This window comes from Carcharodon carcharias, chromosome 7, assembly GCF_017639515.1.
Source record: "Carcharodon carcharias isolate sCarCar2 chromosome 7, sCarCar2.pri, whole genome shotgun sequence".
Lineage (NCBI taxonomy): Eukaryota > Metazoa > Chordata > Chondrichthyes > Lamniformes > Lamnidae > Carcharodon > Carcharodon carcharias.
In genome coordinates this window covers 120714601-120732688 of record NC_054473.1, presented here as the reverse complement: position 1 = coordinate 120732688, position 18088 = coordinate 120714601, and the positions used below count along the sequence as shown (strand labels likewise).

The window sequence follows — 18088 nt, the reverse complement described above, 5'->3', positions numbered from 1 at the left end:
GACGGGGCTGTGCGGCCTCCGCCGATTGGGTCGACCGTCCGTTTGAGGTGGAGGGGGACAATGTTCACCGCTGCACAGGCCCCAATACGCGCTATCTCCGTCATGAATAACAAATAATATATATATTTTTTAAAAGCCGAATCATTAACAATAACCGGAGCCACATTGCCGCAAACGTGTGTTTGTTTGTGTGTAACCCGGAAGCGGTTCGGGCGGAAGTGGTAATTGTATAATCAGCTGATGGTGATGGAAGAGGTGGCTGTTATTGTTCGGGGTTGAAAACAAGCCAACGGCCCTTTAAACATCGCCCAATCCCTCCTGTCAGCGAGACATACCACCCGCCCCCCGATATAACATTAAGATCCGGTGGTATCTTCCCCACCGTCTGAAACCCAGGATACAGAAAGAGGCACCCCGGCTCCTTCCACCCGGGACGGATCGGCACCCGACCATCTATACCCGGGACACAGCAGCTCCCGGGCTCCTGTACCCGGGGCACAGCGGCCCCCGGGTCCCTTTACCCGGGGCACAGCGGCAGCCGGCTCCTCCAACAGGACAGCCGGGCCTGGAACCACCCGCCTCCTCGCCTGCAGCCGGGCCAATGCTCGATCTGGAAGTGGTACCCGAGCGGTCTCTGGGGAACGAACGATGGGAATTCGCTTTAGGTAAGTACAAAGGAATGTTTTTTTTTAACGCGGACTTCTGTACGTTGCAAGACTAAAAATTTCGTCCCTTTGAGGTCCCTCGAGCGAGAGAGTAGGCAGCAAACAAGGGGCTATCATTCCTTTTGAAGCGTATGGAGTGGTGGAGCCGTATTGTTCCCGTGAGGTATATGGAAAGAGATTGTTTTTGTAAAGTGTATGGGGAGAGGGGAAGAAGGGTGTGATATTGAGCGAAGGGGAATGGGGGCTATCAATCCCAGTGAGGAAAGGGGGAAAGGTGTGTTATCTTGGGGACAGGATGGCTGCTTTCATCCCACTGAGGAATCAGAGGGCTATTGTTCCTGAGGTATAAGGAGGAGTTTTGAATTGATCCCCGTTATATGAATATGATATAATTTTTAATATTGTTAGATTTAAGGTGTAAATGTATTTCTCTATGTTTTATCGCATAAGACTGGCTGCATCCACTTGGGCAACACCTCACCTGCAGCTACATGAGGCTATTCCAGGCATTTAGCAGACCACCCTAGAAAGTGAGCAAGTGCAGTTCTGTGCAGATTGTTCTTTTAAACAAGTGCTGGAAGTCCTCTTCCTGAGGAGAACATGTATAATTTCTTGTGGACTGGGCATAAATCCTGCTACATAAAAAGAAATGCTTATTTTCTACTATTTACCAACAATTAATCAATGCTGTTGAGCACTTTAATTCCTGTAATTGTGATAGGATACTATTAAGTTGTTACTGTTTCGCTCAGCTGGCATAGCATCCCTGAAGCTGGTGTTTAGTTTTTATGAGGTGTGTATGTGTATATTTAGTGATGTCTTCATCTTGCACTGTGTCCTGCTACCTGGGAGCTAGCTTCTACCAGAAATACATTTGCCCCTCAGAAATTAGATGAGCGAACCTCTCCAGGGAAATTGAAATGCTTATTCGGATGATTATTTGATGATTTGATCAGGGTTTTTGAGCAAAACAGCAACCTCTTTATGTGAAGTGGGACCTTCTGTCTGTTAAGAATTTGTCATGCATGAGAAATTTTCAGGTATAAAATCTGCACATCGTTGTGGATCGTAGTGCAACTGGTTTCAAGTGCAGTCGCTGGGATCAGATACCATCATGCTGTCTCATTGCCCATCAGAGGCCATAACAGTGCCTACGAGGCATGTTAGTGTTAAAATTGAAGGTTTCTAAGATTTCCCCGATGCAGGTCACTGCTAAGGAGGCCAACCAGTTTGCTGTTTTTTTAGTTACTATTTTGAACTGCTGACTCTCGCCAAATCCTATTTATCCATTATCTCCCTGCTCACCATCCTACATTGGGTCCCAGCCTGGCAGCGCCTCAGTTTTAAAATTCCCTTCCTTGTTTTCAAATCCCTCTAAGGCCCTTTGTACTTGTAACCTCCTGAAGTCCTATAACCCTCTGAAATATCTGCACTTTACAATCCTGATTCCTTGCACTTCCCTAATTTTGTTTTAATAGCTCCACCATTGGCAGTTGTACTTGCAACTGCCTAGGCCCAAAGTTCTGGACTCTAAACTTTTCCACCTCTCTCTCCTTTTAAGATGCTGCTTAACACCTACGTCTTTGACCCATCCTTTTGGTCACATCCTTGTATGACTCAGTGTCAAATTTTGTTAACGTTCATATGAATTACCTTGTGATGTAGTACTGCATTAAATATACTTTTTAAATGCAAGTTATTGTTGATGGTATTTGGTTTTTTCAGTACTGATCTTTGTGCTGTACTTGAAGCTGATTGGATGTTCTTTCCCTGTTTACAAGTGTCCACCCTCTATAATCATATATGGTACTGGGAAGGAAATGAAAGTGCCACATACATATAGTTTCTCCTAATGCAACCGTTAAATTAGCTGGTTAGAACTGTGCATACTGGCCTGTACGGTTAAATATCTATTCACCATCTCATTTTGGTAAACTATTTCAGTTCATATTTTTTCAGTTTGTTGAGTTGAGAAAATTTACTTTAAAATATTGATTCAAAGAACAAAGAAAAGTACAGCACAGGAACAGGCCCTTCGGTCCTCCAAGCCTGCGTCGATCATATTGCCCGTCAACTAAAACATTTTGCACTTCTGGGCTCCATATCCCTCTATTCCCATCCTATTCATGTATTTGTCAAGCTGCCTCTTAAACACCACTATCGTACCTGCTTCCACCACCTCCTCTGGCAGCGAATTCCAGACACTCACTACTCTCTGCGTAAAAAATTTGCCCCGCACATCTCCTCTATAGTTTTCTCTTCTCACCTTAAATCTATGTCCCCTAGAATCTTCCTTAAATCTTCCACCCTAGGAAAAAGCTTCTGACTATCTACTCTGTCCATGCCACTCATAATTTTGTAAACTTCTATCAAGTCGCCCCTCAATCTCCGTCGCTCTAGTGAGAACAATCCGAGTGTCTCCAACCTCTCCTCATAGCTAATAACCTCCAGACCAGGCAGCAAGCTGGTAAACCTCCTCTGCACCCTCTCCAACACCTCCATATCTTTCTGGTAATGTGGCGCCCAGAATTGCACGCAATATTCCAAGTGTGGCCTAACTAAGGTTCTATACAGTTGCAGCATGACTTCCCAATACCCCTGCCGATGAAGGCAAGCATGCCGTATGCCTTCCTGACTACCTTATCCACCTGCGCTGCCACTTTCAGTGACCTGTGGACCTGTACACCCAGATCCCTCTGCCCATCGATGCACTTAAGGGTTCTGCCATTTACTGTATAATTCCTGCCTGTATTAGACCTTCCAAAATGCATTACCTCGCATTTGTCCGGATTAAACGCCATCTGCCATTTCTCCGCCCAAGTCTCCAACCGATCTATATCCCATTGTATCCTTTGACAGTCCTCTTCATTATCTGCAACTCCTCCAACCTTAGTGTCGTCTGCAAACTTACTAATTAGCCCAGTTACATTTTCTTCCAAATCATTTATGTATTCTACAAACAGCAAAGGTCCCAGCACTGATCCCTGCGGAACACCACTAGTCACAGCTCTCCATTCAGAAGAGCACCCTTCCACTGCTACTCTGTCTTCTATGACCAAGCCAATTCTGTATCCATCCTGCCAGCTCACCTCTGATCCCGTGCAACTTTACCTTCTGTTCCAGTCTGCCACGAGGGACCTTGTCAAGGCCTTACTGAAATCCGTGTATATAACTTCCACTGCCCTTCCATCGTCGATCATCTTTGTCACTTCCTCGAAAAACTCGATCAAGTTAGACACGACCTCCCATTCACAAAACCATGCTGCCTCTCACTAATACGCCCATTTGCTTCCAAATGGTAGTAAATCCTATCACGAAGGATCTTCTCCAATAATTTCCCTACCACTGATGTAAGGCTCACCGGCCTGTAATTTCCTGGATTATCCCTGCTACCCTTCTAACAATGGAACAACATTGGCCATTCTCCAGTCCTCTGGGACCTCACCCGTAGCCAGTGAGGATACAAAGATTTCTGTCAAGGCCTCAGCAATCTCCTCCCTGACATTTATAGCAAGCAGTCTGTGCTTCAACCAATTTCTTGTCTAAAAGTGTTTTCTTGATGCATCTGGCATCTACAAGAATATTGAACATCGATTCTTATCTTTAGTGCCACACTTTACCTTTGCAGTATTGTACTCCTGTTTGCTCAAAACTCATAATGTTTAGCATAACATGGAAGATGGCGGATAAGTATTATTGATAAACATCTGGCTTTGGGGTTGGAGGGTGGAGGGTCAATGATGAAATCCTTCAGGTGAAATGTGCAGTCTTAAGATGTGCTCTTTAGTAATCACATCTGTAACGAAAGTAGAACCTTTTAGATAACTGATTTGTGAAATGCCGTGTATTGTCAGATTTATAGACATTGGTCTTGTTGCTCAGTGTTGTACATAGTGCTCCTCCTCTATGTTGTTACCTTTTTGTAAAGTTTGGAAGGGAAATCATTACAATACATTTATCAGCAGTTTTTCTGATAGGTTTATGTAATCATACAGTTCTGATAAATTAAATGTAGTGTAATGAACTAAGTTGATTTTTTTGTTAACCTTTCTTATTGAAACTTTTTCAAAGGTAAATAAAGTCTGTCTGGATTAGAACCTTGGCTATTGAGATTAACAGGCTCTATCTTCTAGCCTGCTTCTCCTGCACCGTACCCTACTGCTACAACTGCACCATTCCAATATAATTGACAGCTTGGTTATTTCTGAGCATGATTCGGTGCTGCTGGCAATAGACAATATAGTCCATCAACCATAGCATGGTAGCGCAATAAAAATGTTGTCATTGTTCATCAGAACCCACACCTCCCTGGACCTGACCAAGAATTCACATTTCCACAGTGCCAACCGCATCCTGGTCACAGGCAGCATTAAACTGAAGGAGCAAAGAGCAGGACAACCATCTAAAAAAGCCTAAACACTTCAGATGATTGTGTGTGAAGTGTTAATTGTAAATATATGTTAAAAATGCTTGCATTAATTTTTCATATGTACTTCAAACATATGGTACTGCGGTACCATATGTTTGAAGTACATACGATTTGCAGATCAGTGAACACAGGTGTTTCTATCCAAGATAAGTAGAGTACTTAGATGCTATAATCGCCAACTTTGAAATTATCTTGGACATTTTTAAAATGGACACTGAGTTGGGAATTGTGCCACTTTTAGCCAGCTGCTACAATTAAGTTACCACCCTGGTTAGACTCCTGTATGTTTCTCCCCAGCCCTCACCAGGGAGGAACTGTCATAGCCTTCTCCCAGCATTTTTTCTCTGCCCTTTGAACCAGGCTTTGTAGAACTTTGATTGAAATCTGAACAGAGTGAGAATGGACGCTGCATATTTACATGCCACTGCCCTGAGCAGCAATGCTTTTTTTGCTCCTGCTATGGGCTGTTTTTCTCTTCAGCTGTCACTCTGTTCATATGTTCATGTACCAGGTGTTGGATTCATGGGGATATCTGTGAACAAATCCTGTTAGTGGTAAATGAAGTTCTGTTTTCAATTACATTTGCTTTTTATTGATTAATAGTAAAAAAAAATTGATTCTTAAAATTATAACCCAAAATAGAACAATGCACATATGATTGTTCACCATATTTAACACAGCAAGTGCACAGTAAATCGGTGCATTATAACACTTGCATAAGTGCTAAGCCTTGTATATTTGTTGGGTTTAAATTTCAGGAAAAACTCCAATCTGTAGCTGTATTGTTTTCATTTTTAAAATCTCAGGTGGCTGCCACAATGTTTGATTTCCCCATATTGAGCTAGCTGATCTCGGATGGGGCAGCAATGGGGAATGCTACATTTAGCCTAGCACTCTGAGCTAGGAAGGGGAGCAAGAGTCAGCCACAGTTGTAGCTCTTGGTTGCAATTTAGCAAAGTCAATTGAAATTGCATGTGTGGAAGATGAGTCACAGCAGGGTGAGGCTTGACTTCAAGTTCAAAAGGCTCACGGATATATAATGAGTGCAGTGCGAGGCATTGGAAGATGACCATTGTCTTTGGAACTATCGCACAGAAATGAGTGAATGGAAATGGGAGGGAGGTGATGGGGGACAAAAGGTAAAAACTCAGTTGGGAGGTTGGGGAATGTAGTTTATTTGCACTCTTGCTCTCACCTGAGACGTGGGTTAGTCTTCAGACTAATGGAATGATAGTTGGCTCTCTATGCCAGGGTGAGCTGTTACATGCTGTTTTGACCCACTTTCTTGAGTCCACAACACAGATCATTAGACATTAGCATTACATTATAAGCCTTGTTCACCAAGGTGAGCTGGTGTAGGAAAGGAAAATGTTTAACTGGTGCAGCATTGGGTGCTAGTCTGAATCTGGGATTCAAGAGTATTGTTAGGCAGAATATAGGGAGCTTTGATCTGCATCAAACTGTTCTCTATGAAACCTGGTAGTGCTCAATATTGAAACTAGATCTTCAGCATTACTCATCAGTCATTGTTCAACACTGATAACCCTCAAAAGTTAAAATAACATTTGATTGATTGCCCTCATTCAGTATCTGATGAACACTTTTATTTGTATTGTTAAATATGTTATCAACAGATAATAAGCTAGTTATTTTTAAAAATGAGTGAGTGAAAAAACAGATTTCAGAAATGGTGTGATTGTGCTAGTTTTCCCAACATGGTGTTCTGAGCTTTGTGACCACATCTATAATTAACTCGGGAACATAGTAAATAGGCGCAGGAGTAGGTCATTTGGCCCCTCAAGCCTGCTCTGCTTTTAAATGAGATCATGGCTAATCTTCTACCTCAGTGCCATTTTCCAGCCCATATCCCTTAATGTCATTAGTATCTAGAAACCTATTGATCTCTGTTTTGAACATATTCAATGACTGAACCTCCAGAGCCCTCTGGGGTTGGGAATTCCAAAGATTCATCACCCTCTGAATGAAAAAACTCCTTCTCATCTCAGTTCTAAATAGCCTATCTTCTATTCTGAGACTGTGTTCCCTGGTTCTAAGCCCCCCCCCCCAGCCAGGGGAAGCATCCTTCCTGCATCTACACTGTTGAGCCATTTAAGAATTTTGAATGCATCAATGAGATCACCTTCCATTCTTCCAAACTCTAGAGAATACAGACGCAATCTCTTCAATCTCTCCTTTTGTTGTCCATGGATCAATTTACTCTTTCCTGTTCATCCCCTTCATGTATTTAATTTTGCGCCCGGTGATTGTGTGTGTGCGCGCGCCTGCGCCCGGTGATTGTGTGTGTGCGCGCGCCTGCGCCCGGTGATTGTGTGTGTGTGTGTGCGCGCACCTGCGCCCGGTGATTGTGTGTGTGTGTGCGCCTGCGCACGGTGATTGTGTGTGTGTGCGCGCCTGCGCACGGTGATTGTGTGTGTGTGTGTGTGCGCGCCTGCGCCCGGTGATTGTGTGTGTGTGTGCGCGCGCCTGCGCCCGGTGATTGTGTGTGTGTGTGCGCGCGCCTGCGCCCGGTGATTGTGTGTGTGTGCGCGCGCCTGCGCCCGGTGATTGTGTGTGTGTGCGCGCGCCTGCGCCCGGTGATTGTGTGTGTGTGTGCGCGCGCCTGCGCCCGGTGATTGTGTGTGTGTGTGTGTGCGCGCGCCTGCGCCTGGTGATTGTGTGTGTGTGTGCGCGCCTGTGCCCGGTGATTGTGTGTGTGTGCGTGGGCGCGCCTGCGCCCGGTGATTATGTGTGTGTGTGTGCGCGCCTGTGCCCGGTGATTGTGTGTGTGTGCGTGGGCGCGCCTGCGCCCGGTGATTATGTGTGTGCGTGCGCGCGCCTGCGCCCGGTGATTGTGTCTGTGTGTCCGTGTGTGTGCGTGCGCGCGCCTGCGCCCGATGATTGTGTGTGTGTGTGTGCGTGTGTGTTTGTGCGTGCGCGCCTGCGCCCGGTGATTGTGTTTGTGCGTGCGCGCCTGCGCCCGGTGATTGTGTGTGTGCGTGCATGCGCCTGCGCCCGGTGATTGTGTGTGTGTGTGCGTGCGCGCGCCTGCGCCAGGTGATTTTGTGCGTGCGCGCGCCTGCGCCCGGTGATTGTGTGTGTGTGTGTGCGTGCGCGCGCCTGCACCCGGTGAATGTGTGCGCGTGCCCGGTGGAGTGTGTGCGTGCGCGCGTGCCCGGTGGAGTGTGTGCGTGCGCGCGTATGTGTGTGTGTGGTGAGTGCGCGCGTATGTGTGTGTGTGGTGAGTGCGCGCGTATGTGTGTGTGTGGTGAGTGCGCGCGTGTGTGTGTGTGGTGAGTGCGCGCGTGTGTGTGTGTGGTGAGTGCGCGTGTGTGTGTGTGGTGAGTGCGCGTGTGTGTGTGTGGTGAGTGCGCGTGTGTGTGTGGTGAGTGCGCGTGTGTGTGTGGTGAGTGCGCGTGTGTGTGTGGTGAGTGCGCGTGTGTGTGTGGTGAGTGCGCGTGTGTGTGTGGTGAGTGCGCGTGTGTGTGTGGTGAGTGCGCGTGTGTGTGTGGTGAGTGCGCGTGTGTGTGTGGTGAGTGCGCGTGTGTGTGTGGTGAGTGCGCGTGTGTGTGTGGTGAGTGCGCGTGTGTGTGTGGTGAGTGCGCGTGTGTGTGTGGTGAGTGCGCGTGTGTGTGTGGTGAGTGCGCGTGTGTGTGTGGTGAGTGCGCGTGTGTGTGTGGTGAGTGCGCGTGTGTGTGTGTGTGGTGGGTGTGGTGTGTGTGTGTGGTGAGCGATTGCGTGCGTGTGTGGTGAGCGATTGCGTGCGTGTGTGGTGAGCGATTGCGTGCGTGTGTGGTGAGCGATTGCGTGCGTGCGTGGTGAGCGATTGCGTGCGTGGTGAGCGATTGCGTGCGTGGTGAGCGATTGCGTGCGTGTGTGTGGTGAGCGAGTGCGTGCGTGTGTGTGGTGAGCGAGTGCGTGCGTGTGTGTGGTGAGCGAGTGCGTGTGTGTGGTGAGCGATTGCGTGCGTGTCTGGTGGTGAGCGATTGCGTGCGTGGTGAGCGATTGAGTGCGTGCGTGTGTGTCTGGTGAGCGATTGCGTGCGTGGTGAGCGATTGAGTGCGTGCGTGTGTGTCTGGTGAGCGATGTGCATGCGTGCGTGTGTGTGTGGTGAGCGATGTGCATGCGTGTGTGTGTGTGGTGAGCGATGTGCATGCGTGTGTGTGTGTGGTGAGCGATGTGCATGCGTGTGTGTGTGGGGTGAGCGATTGCGTGTGTGTGTGGGGTGAGCGATTGCGTGTGTGTGTGGGGTGAGCGATTGCGTGTGTGTGTGGGGTGAGCGATTGCGTGTGTGTGTGGGGTGAGCGATTGCGTGTGTGTGTGTGTGGTGAGCGATGTGCATGCGTGCGTGTGTGGTGAGCGATTGCGTGCGTGTGTGTCGGGTGAGCGATGTGCATGCGTGCGTGTGTGTGGTGAGCGATTGCGTGCGTGTGGTGAGGGTGTGTGGTGAGTGAGTGTGTGTGAGTGTGGTGAGTGTGTGTGTAGTGAGTGTGCATGTGTGTGGTGAGTGTGTGGTGTGTGTGTGTGTGGTGAGTGTGTGGTGAGCGTGTGGGGGTGTGGTGAGTGTGTGGTGAGCGTGTGGGGGTGTGGTGAGTGAGTGTGTGTGTGGTGAGTGAGTGTGTGTGTGGTGAGTGAGTGTGTGTGTGGTGAGTGTGTGTGTGTGTGGTGAGTGTGTGTGTGTGTGGTGAGTGTGTGTGTGTGTGGTGAGTGTGTGTGTGTGTGGTGAGTGTGTGTGTGTGTGGTGAGTGTGTGTGTGTGTGGTGAGTGTGTGTGTGTGTGGTGAGTGTGTGTGTGTGTGGTGAGTGTGTGTGTGTGTGGTGAGTGTGTGTGTGTGGTGAGTGTGTGTGTGTGTGGTGAGTGTGTGGTGTGTGTGTGTGTGGTGTGTGTGTGTGTGGTGAGTGTGTGTGTGGTGTGTGTGGTGAGGGTGTGTGATGTGTGATGTGTGTGCGGGTGTGATGTGTGATGTGTGTGCGGGTGTGATGTGTGTGTGTGTGTGGTGTGTGTGGTGTGTGTGAGTGTGTGTGAGTGTGTGGTGAGTGTGTGGTGAGTGTGTGTGTGTTGTGTGTGTGTGGTGTGTGTGTGGTGAGTGTGGGGTGTGTGTGTGAGTGTGGGGTGTGTGTGTGTGTGGGGTGTGGGGTGTGTGTGTGAGTGTGGTGTGTGTGTGGGGTGTGGGGTGTGTGTGTGAGTGTGGGGTGTGTGTGAGTGTGGGGTGTGTGTGAGTGTGGGGTGTGTGTGAGTGTGGGGTGTGTGTGAGTGGGGGGGGTGTGTGTGTGTGGGGGGGTGTGTGTGTGTGGGGGGTGTGTGTGTGTGGGGGGTGTGTGTGTGTGGGGGGTGTGTGTGTGTGGGGGTGTGTGTGTGTGGGGGGTGTGTGTGTGAGGGGGTGTGTGTGTGTGTGGGGGGTGTGTGTGTGGGGGGGGTGTGTGTGTGTGGGTGTGTGTGTGTCTGTGGGCGGGGGTGTGTGTGTGGTGTGGTGAGTGTGTGTGGGTGTGGTGAGTGTGTGTGGGTGTGGTGAGTGTGTGTGTGTGTGGTGAGTGTGTGTGTGTGTGTGGTGAGTGTGTGTGTGTGGGGTGTGTGGTGTGTGTGTGTGTGGTGAGTGTGTGTGTGTGTGTGGTGAGTGTGTGTGTGTGTGTGGTGAGTGTGTGTGTGTGTGTGGTGAGTGTGTGTGTGTGTGTGGTGAGTGTGTGTGTGTGTGTGTGGTGAGTGTGTGTGTGTGTGGTGAGTGTGTGTGTGTGTGGTGAGTGTGTGTGTGTGTGTGGTGTGTGTGTGTGTGTGTGTGGTGAGTGCGCGTGTGTGTGTGGTGAGTGTGTGTGTGTGTGGTGAGTGTGTGTGTGTGTGGTGAGTGTGTGTGTGTGTGGTGAGTGTGTGTGTGTGTCTGGTGAGTGTGTGTGTGTGTCTGGTGAGTGTGTGTGTGTCTGGTGAGTGTGTGTGTGTGGTGTGTGTGTGTGTGGTGTGTGTGTGGTGTGTGTGTGTGTGGTGTGTGTGTGTGTGTGGTGAGTGTGTGTGTGTGTGGTGTGTGTGTGTGTGGTGAGTGTGTGTGGTGAGGGTGCGCGTGGTTGGTGAGGGTGCGCGTGTGTGGTGAGGGTGCGTGTGTGGTGAGGGTGTGTGTGTGGTGAGGGTGTGTGTGTGTGGTGAGTGTGCGCGTGTGTGTGTGTGGTGAGGGTGTGTGGTGAGTGAGTATGTGTGTGTGTGGTGAGTGTGTGTGTAGTGTGTGTGGTGAGTGTGTGTGTAGTGTGTGTGGTGAGTGTGTGTGTAGTGTGTGTGTGTGGTGAGTGTGTGTGTGTGTGGTGAGTGTGTGTGTGTGTGGTGAGTGGGTGTGGTGAGTGGGTGTGGTGAGTGGGTGTGGTGAGTGGGTGGTGAGTGTGTGTGGTGAGTGTGTGTGGTGAGTGTGTGTGGTGAGTGTGTGTGGTGAGTGTGTGTGGTGAGTGTGTGTGGTGAGTGTGTGTGTGTGGTGTGTGGTGAGTGTTTGTGTGTGGTGTGTGTGTGTGGTGTGGGTGTGTGGTGAGTGTGTGGGTGTGTGGTGAGTGTGTGGGTGTGTGGTGAGTGTGTGGGTGTGTGGTGAGTGTGTGGGTGTGTGGTGAGTGTGTGGGTGTGTGGTGAGTGGGTGTGTGGTGAGTGGGTGTGTGGTGAGTGGGTGTGTGGTGAGTGTGTGTGTGGTGAGTGTGTGTGGTGAGTGTGTGTGTGGTGAGTGTGTGTGTGGTGAGTGTGTGTGTGGTGAGTGTGTGTGGTGAGTGTGTGTGTGTGGTGAGTGTGTGTGTGTGGTGAGTGTGTGTGTGTGGTGAGTGTGTGTGTGTGGTGAGTGTGTGTGGGTGTGTGGTGAGTGTGTGTGTGGTGAGTGTGTGTGTGTGGTGGGTGTGGGTGTGTGGTGAGTGTGGGTGTGTGGTGAGTGTGGGGGTGTGTGGTGTGTGTGTGTGTGGTGTGTGTGGTGTGTGTGTGTGTAGTGAGTGTGTGTGGTGAGTGTGTGTGTGTGTGTGGTGAGTGTGTGTGTGGTGTGTGTGTGGTGAGTGTGTGTGGTGAGTGTGTGTGGTGAGTGTGTGTGGTGAGTGTGTGTGGTGAGTGTGTGTGGTGAGTGTGTGTGTGTGTGGTGAGTGTGTGTGTGTGTGGTGAGTGTGTGTGTGTGGTGAGTGTGTGTGTGGTAAGTGTATGTGTGTGTGTGTGGTGAGTGTGTGTGTGTGGTGAGTGTGTGTGGTGAGTGTGTGTGGTGAGTGTGTGTGGTGAGTGTGTGTGGTGTGTGTGTGTGGTGTGTGTGTGTGTGGTGAGTGTGCGCGTGGTTGGTGAGTGCGCGTGGTTGGTGAGTGTGCGCGTGGTTGGTGAGGGTGCGCGTGGTTGGTGAGGGTGCGCGTGGTTGGTGAGGGTGCACGTGTGTGGTGAGGGTGTGTGTGGTGAGGGTGTGTGTGGTGAGGGTGTGTGTGGTGAGGGTGTGTGTGGTGAGGGTGTGTGTGGTGAGGGTGTGTGTGGTGAGTTTGTGTGTGTGTGGTGAGTTTGTGTGTGTGTGGTGAGGGTGTGTGTGTGTGGTGAGGGTGTGTGTGTGTGGTGAGGGTGTGTGTGTGTGGTGAGGGTGTGTGTGTGTGGTGAGGGTGTGTGTGTGTGGTGAGGGTGCACGTGTGTGTGTGGTGAGGGTGTGGTGAGTGAGTGTGTGTGTGTGTGGTGAGTGTGTGTGTAGTGAGTGTGCATGTGTGTGGTGTGTGTGGTGAGGGTGTGTGTGTGTGGTGTGTGTGTGTGTGTGTGGTGAGTGTGTGTGTGTGGTGAGTGTGTGGTGAGTGTGTGGTGAGTGTATGTGTGGTGAGTGAGTGTGTGTGTGGTGAGTGAGTGTGTGTGTGGTGAGTGAGTGTGTGTGTGGTGAGTGTGTGTGTGTGTGGTGAGTGTGTGTGTGTGTGGTGAGCGTGTGGGGTGTGTGGTGAGCGTGTGGGGTGTGTGGTGAGCGTGTGGGGTGTGTGGTGAGCGTGTGGGGTGTGTGGTGAGCGTGTGGGGTGTGTGGTGAGCGTGTGGGGTGTGTGGTGAGCGTGTGGGGTGTGGTGAGCGTGTGGGGTGTGGTGAGCGTGTGGGGTGTGTGGTGAGCGTGTGGTGTGTGTGGTGAGTGTTTGTGTGTGGTGTGTGTGTGTGGTGTGGGTGTGTGGTGAGTGTGTGGGTGTGTGGTGAGTGTGTGGGTGTGTGGTGAGTGTGTGGGTGTGTGGTGAGTGGGTGTGTGGTGAGTGGGTGTGTGGTGAGTGGGTGTGTGGTGAGTGGGTGTGTGGTGAGTGTGTGTGTGGTGAGTGTGTGTGGTGAGTGTGTGTGTGGTGAGTGTGTGTGTGTGGTGAGTGTGTGTGTGTGGTGAGTGTGGGTGTGTGGTGAGTGTGGGTGTGTGGTGAGTGTGGGTGTGTGGTGAGTGTGTGGGGTGTGTGGTGAGTGTGTGTGGGGTGTGTGGTGAGTGTGTGTGTGGTGTGTGTGGTGAGGGTGTGTGTGTGTGGTGAGTGTGCACGTGTGTGTGTGGTGAGGGTGTGTGGTGAGGGTGTGTGGTGAGGGTGTGTGGTGAGGGTGTGTGGTGAGGGTGTGTGGTGAGGGTGTGTGGTGAGTGAGTGTGTGTGAGTGTGGTGAGTGAGGGTGAGTGTGTGTGTAGTGAGTGTGCATGTGTGTGGTGTGGGTGTGTGTGTGGTGTGGTGTGTGTGTGTGTGGTGTGTGTGGTGTGTGTGTGTGTGTGGTGAGTGTGTGTGTGTGGTGAGTGTGTGGTGAGTGTGTGGTGAGTGTGTGGTGAGTGTGTGGTGAGTGTGTGGTGAGTGTGTGGTGAGTGTGTGGTGAGTGTGTGGGGGTGTGGTGAGTGAGTGTGTGTGTGGTGAGTGAGTGTGTGTGTGGTGAGTGAGTGTGTGTGTGGTGAGTGAGTGTGTGTGTGGTGAGTGAGTGTGTGTGTGGTGAGTGAGTGTGTGTGTGGTGAGTGAGTGTGTGTGTGGTGAGTGTGTGTGTGGTGAGTGAGTGTGTGGTGAGTGTGTGTGTGGTGAGTGAGTGTGTGTGTGGTGAGTGTGTGTGTGTGTGGTGAGTGTGTGTGTGTGGTGAGTGTGTGTGTGTGTGGTGAGTGTGTGTGTGTGTGGTGAGTGTGTGTGTGTGTGTGTGTGGTGAGTGTGTGTGTGTGTGGTGAGTGTGTGAGTGTGTGGTGAGTGTGTGAGTGTGTGGTGAGTGTGTGAGTGTGTGTGTGGTGAGTGTGTGTGTGTGTGTGGTGTGTGTGTGGGGTGAGTGTTTGTGTGTGGTGTGTGTGTGTGGTGTGTGTGTGTGGTGAGTGTGTGTGTGTGTGTGGTGAGTGTGGGTGTGTGTGGTGTGGTGAGTGTGTGGTGAGTTTGTGTGTGTGTGGTGAGTTTGTGTGTGTGTGGTGAGTTTGTGTGTGTGTGGTGAGTTTGTGTGTGTGTGGTGAGTGTGTGTGTGTGTGGTGTGTGTGTGTGTGTGGTGTGTGTGTGTGTGTGTGTGGTGTGTGTGTGTGTGGTGTGTGTGTGTGTGTGGTGTGTGTGTGTGGTGAGTGTGTGTGTGTGGTGAGTGTGTGTGTGTGGTGAGTGTGTGTGTGTGGTGAGTGTGCGCGTGGTTGGTGAGGGTGCGCGTGGTTGGTGAGGGTGCGCGTGGTTGGTGAGGGTGCGCGTGGTTGGTGAGGGTGCGCGTGGTTGGTGAGGGTGCGCGTGTGTGGTGAGGGTGCGCGTGGTTGGTGAGGGTGCGCGTGTGTGGTGAGGGTGTGTGTGTGGTGAGGGTGTGTGTGTGGTGAGGGTGTGTGTGTGTGGTGAGTGTGCGCGTGTGTGTGTGTGGTGAGGGTGTGTGGTGAGTGAGTATGTGTGTGTGTGGTGAGTGTGTGTGTAGTGTGTGTGGTGAGTGTGTGTGTAGTGTGTGTGGTGAGTGTGTGTGTAGTGTGTGTGTGTGTGGTGAGTGTGTGTGGTGAGTGTGTGTGGTGAGTGTGTGTGGTGAGTGTGTGTGGTGAGTGTGTGTGGTGAGTGTGTGTGGTGAGTGTGTGTGGTGAGTGTGTGTGTGTGGTGTGTGTGTGTGGTGTGTGTGTGTGGTGTGTGTGTGTGGTGAGTTTGTGTGTATGTGGTGAGTTTGTGTGTGTGTGGTGAGTGTGTGTGTGTGGTGAGTGTGTGTGTGTGGTGAGTGTGTGTGTGTGGTGAGTGTGTGTGGTGTGAGTGTGTGTGTGTGGTAAGTGTATGTGTGTGTGTGTGGTGAGTGTGTGTGGTGAGTGTGTGTGTGTGTGTGGTGAGTGTGTGTGGTGAGTGTGTGTGTGTGTGGTGAGTGTGTGTGTGTGGTGAGTGTGTGTGTGTGGTAAGTGTATGTGTGTGTGTGGTGAGTGTGTGTGGTGAGTGTGTGTGGTGAGTGTGTGTGGTGAGTGTGCGCGTGGTTGGTGAGTGTGCGCGTGGTTGGTGAGGGTGCGCGTGGTTGGTGAGGGTGCACGTGTGTGGTGAGGGTGTGTGTGGTGAGGGTGTGTGTGTGGTGAGGGTGTGTGTGTGTGGTGAGTGTGCGCGTGTGTGTGTGGTGAGGGTGTGTGGTGAGTGAGTATGTGTGTGTGTGGTGAGTGTGTGTGTGGTGAGTGTGTGTGTGGTGAGTGTGTGTGGTGAGTGTGTGTGGTGAGTGTGTGTGGTGAGTGTGTGTGGTGAGTGTGTGTGGTGAGTGTGTGTGGTGAGTGTGTGTGGTGAGGGTGTGCGTGGTTGGTGAGGGTGCGCGTGGTTGGTGAGGGTGCGCGTGGTTGGTGAGGGTGCGCGTGGTTGGTGAGGGTGCGCGTGGTTGGTGAGGGTGCGCGTGGTTGGTGAGGGTGCGCGTGTGTGGTGAGTGTGCGCGTGTGTGTGTGGTGAGGGTGTGTGGTGAGTGAGTATGTGTGTGTGTGGTGAGTGTGTATGTAGTGTGTGTGTGTGGTGAGTGTGTGTGTGTGGTGAGTGTGTGTGTGGTGAGTGTGTGTGTGGTGAGTGTGTGTGTGGTGAGTGTGTGTGTGTGTGGTGAGTGTGTGTGTGGGGTGTGTGGTGAGTGTGTGTGTGGGGTGTGTGGTGAGTGTTTGTGTGTGGTGAGTGTGTGTGTGTGGGGTGTGTGTTGAGTGTGTGGGTGTGTGGTGAGTGTTTGTGTGGTGAGTGTGTGTGTGGTGAGTGTTTGTGTGTGGTGAGTGTTTGTGTGTGGTGTGTGTGTGTGGTGAGTGTGTGTGTGTGTGGGTGTGTGGTGAGTGTGTGGGTGTGTGGTGAGTGTTTGTGTGGTGAGTGTTTGTGTGGTGAGTGTTTGTGTGGTGAGTGTGTGTGTGGTGAGTGTTTGTGTGTGGTGTGTGTGTGTGGTGAGTGTTTGTGTGTGGTGAGTGTGTGTGTGGTGAGTGTGTGTGTGGTGAGTGTGTGTGTGGTGAGTGTGTGTGTGTGTGTGTGGTGAGAGTGTGTGTGTGTGTGTATGTGGTGAGTGTGTGTGTGTGTGTATGTGGTTTGTGTGTGTGTGTGGTGAGTGTGTGTGTGTGTGTGTGGTGTGTGTGTGTGTGTGTGTGGTGTGTGTGTGTGTGTGTGTGTGGTGAGTGTGTGTGTGTGTGTGTGGTGAGTGTGTGTGTGTGTGCGTGGTGAGTGTGTGTGTGCGTGGTGAGTGTGTGTGCGTGTGGTGAGTGTGTGTGGTGAGTGAGTGTGTGTGGTGAGTGTGTGTGTGTGTGGTGAGTGTGTGTGTGTGTGTGGTGAGTGTGTGTGTGTGCGTGTGTGGTGAGTGTGTGTGTGTGTGTGTGTGTGGTGAGTGTGTGTGTGTGTGTGGTGAGTGTGAGTGTGTGTGTGTGTGGTGAGTGTGTGTGTGGTGAGTGTGTGTGTGGTGTGTGTGTGGTGAGTGTGTGTGTGGTGAGTGTGTGTGTGGTGAGTGTGTGTGTGGGTGTGTGGTGAGAGTGTGTGTGTGTGTGTATGTGGTGAGTGAGTGTGTGTGTGTGTGGTGAGTGTGTGTGTGGTGAGTGTGTGTGTGGTGAGTGTGTGTGTGGTGAGTGTGTGTGTGGGTGTGTGGTGAGAGTGTGTGTGTGTGTGTATGTGGTGAGTGTGTGTGTGTGTGTGTGGTTTGTGTGTGTGTGTGGTGAGTGTGTGTGTGTGTGGTGTGTGTGTGTGTGTGGTGAGTGTGTGTGTGTGTGTGTGTGGTGAGTGTGTGTGTGTGTGGTGAGTGTGTGTGTGTGTGGTGAGTGTGTGTGTGTGTGTGTGGTGAGTGTGTGTGTGTGTGTGGTGAGTGTGTGTGTGTGTGTGGTGATTTTTTGTGTGTGTGTGTGGTGATTTTTTGTGTGTGTGTGTGGTGATTTTTTGTGTGTGTGTGTGGTGATTTTGTGTGTGTGTGTGTGGTGATTTTTTGTCTGTGTGTGTGTGGTGATTTTTTGTGTGTGCGTGTGTGGTGATTTTTTGTGTGTGCGTGTGTGACGATTTTTTGTGTGTGCGTGTGTGACGATTTTTTGTGTGTGCGTGTGTGACGATTTTTTGTGTGTGCGTGTGGTGATTTTTTGTGTGTGCGTGTGTGATGATTTTTTGTGTGTGCGTGTGTGATGATTTTTTGTGTGTGCGTGTGGTGATTTTTTGTGTGTGCGTGTGGTGATTTTTTGTGTGTGCGTGTGGTGATTTTTTGTGTGTGCGTGTGGTGATTTTTTGTGCGTGCGTGTGGTGATTTTTTTGTGCGTGCGTGTGGTGATTTTTTTGTGCGTGCGTGTGGTGATTTTTTGTGCGTGTGGTGATTTTTTGTGCGTGTGGTGATTTTTTGTGCGTGTGGTGATTTTTTTTGTGCGTGTGGTGATTTTTTGTGTGTATGTGGTGATTTTTTGTGTGTGTGTCTTGATTTTTTGTGTGTGTGTGTCTTGATTTTTTGTGTGTGTGTGGTGATTTTTTGTGTGTGTGGTGATTTTTTGTGTGTGTGTGTCTTGATTTTTTGTGTGTGTGTGTGTCTTGATTTTTTGTGTGTGTGTGTGTCTTGATTTTTTGTGTGTGTGGTGATTTTTGTGTGTGTGTGTGTGGTGATTTTTGTGTGTGTGTGTGTGGTGATTCTTTGTGTTTGTGTGTGTGGTGATTTTTTGTGTGTGATGATTTTTTGT

At 50.6% G+C, this 18088-nt stretch overlaps 1 protein-coding gene across 2 annotated transcripts in view; it reads left to right on the top strand.

Annotated features, from left to right (window-relative positions):
* The first annotated feature begins 243 nt into the window (after positions 1-243).
* The window catches only part of phaf1 (phagosome assembly factor 1), an 82911-nt gene continuing 65066 nt past the window's right edge, over positions 244-18088 (top strand). For both annotated transcript variants that reach the window (XM_041191906.1, XM_041191905.1), the window contains exon 1: positions 244-665. In XM_041191906.1, the coding sequence (XP_041047840.1) occupies positions 602-665 (64 nt within the window). In that variant the 5' untranslated portion in view covers positions 244-601. The remainder of the gene's footprint in view (positions 666-18088) is intronic.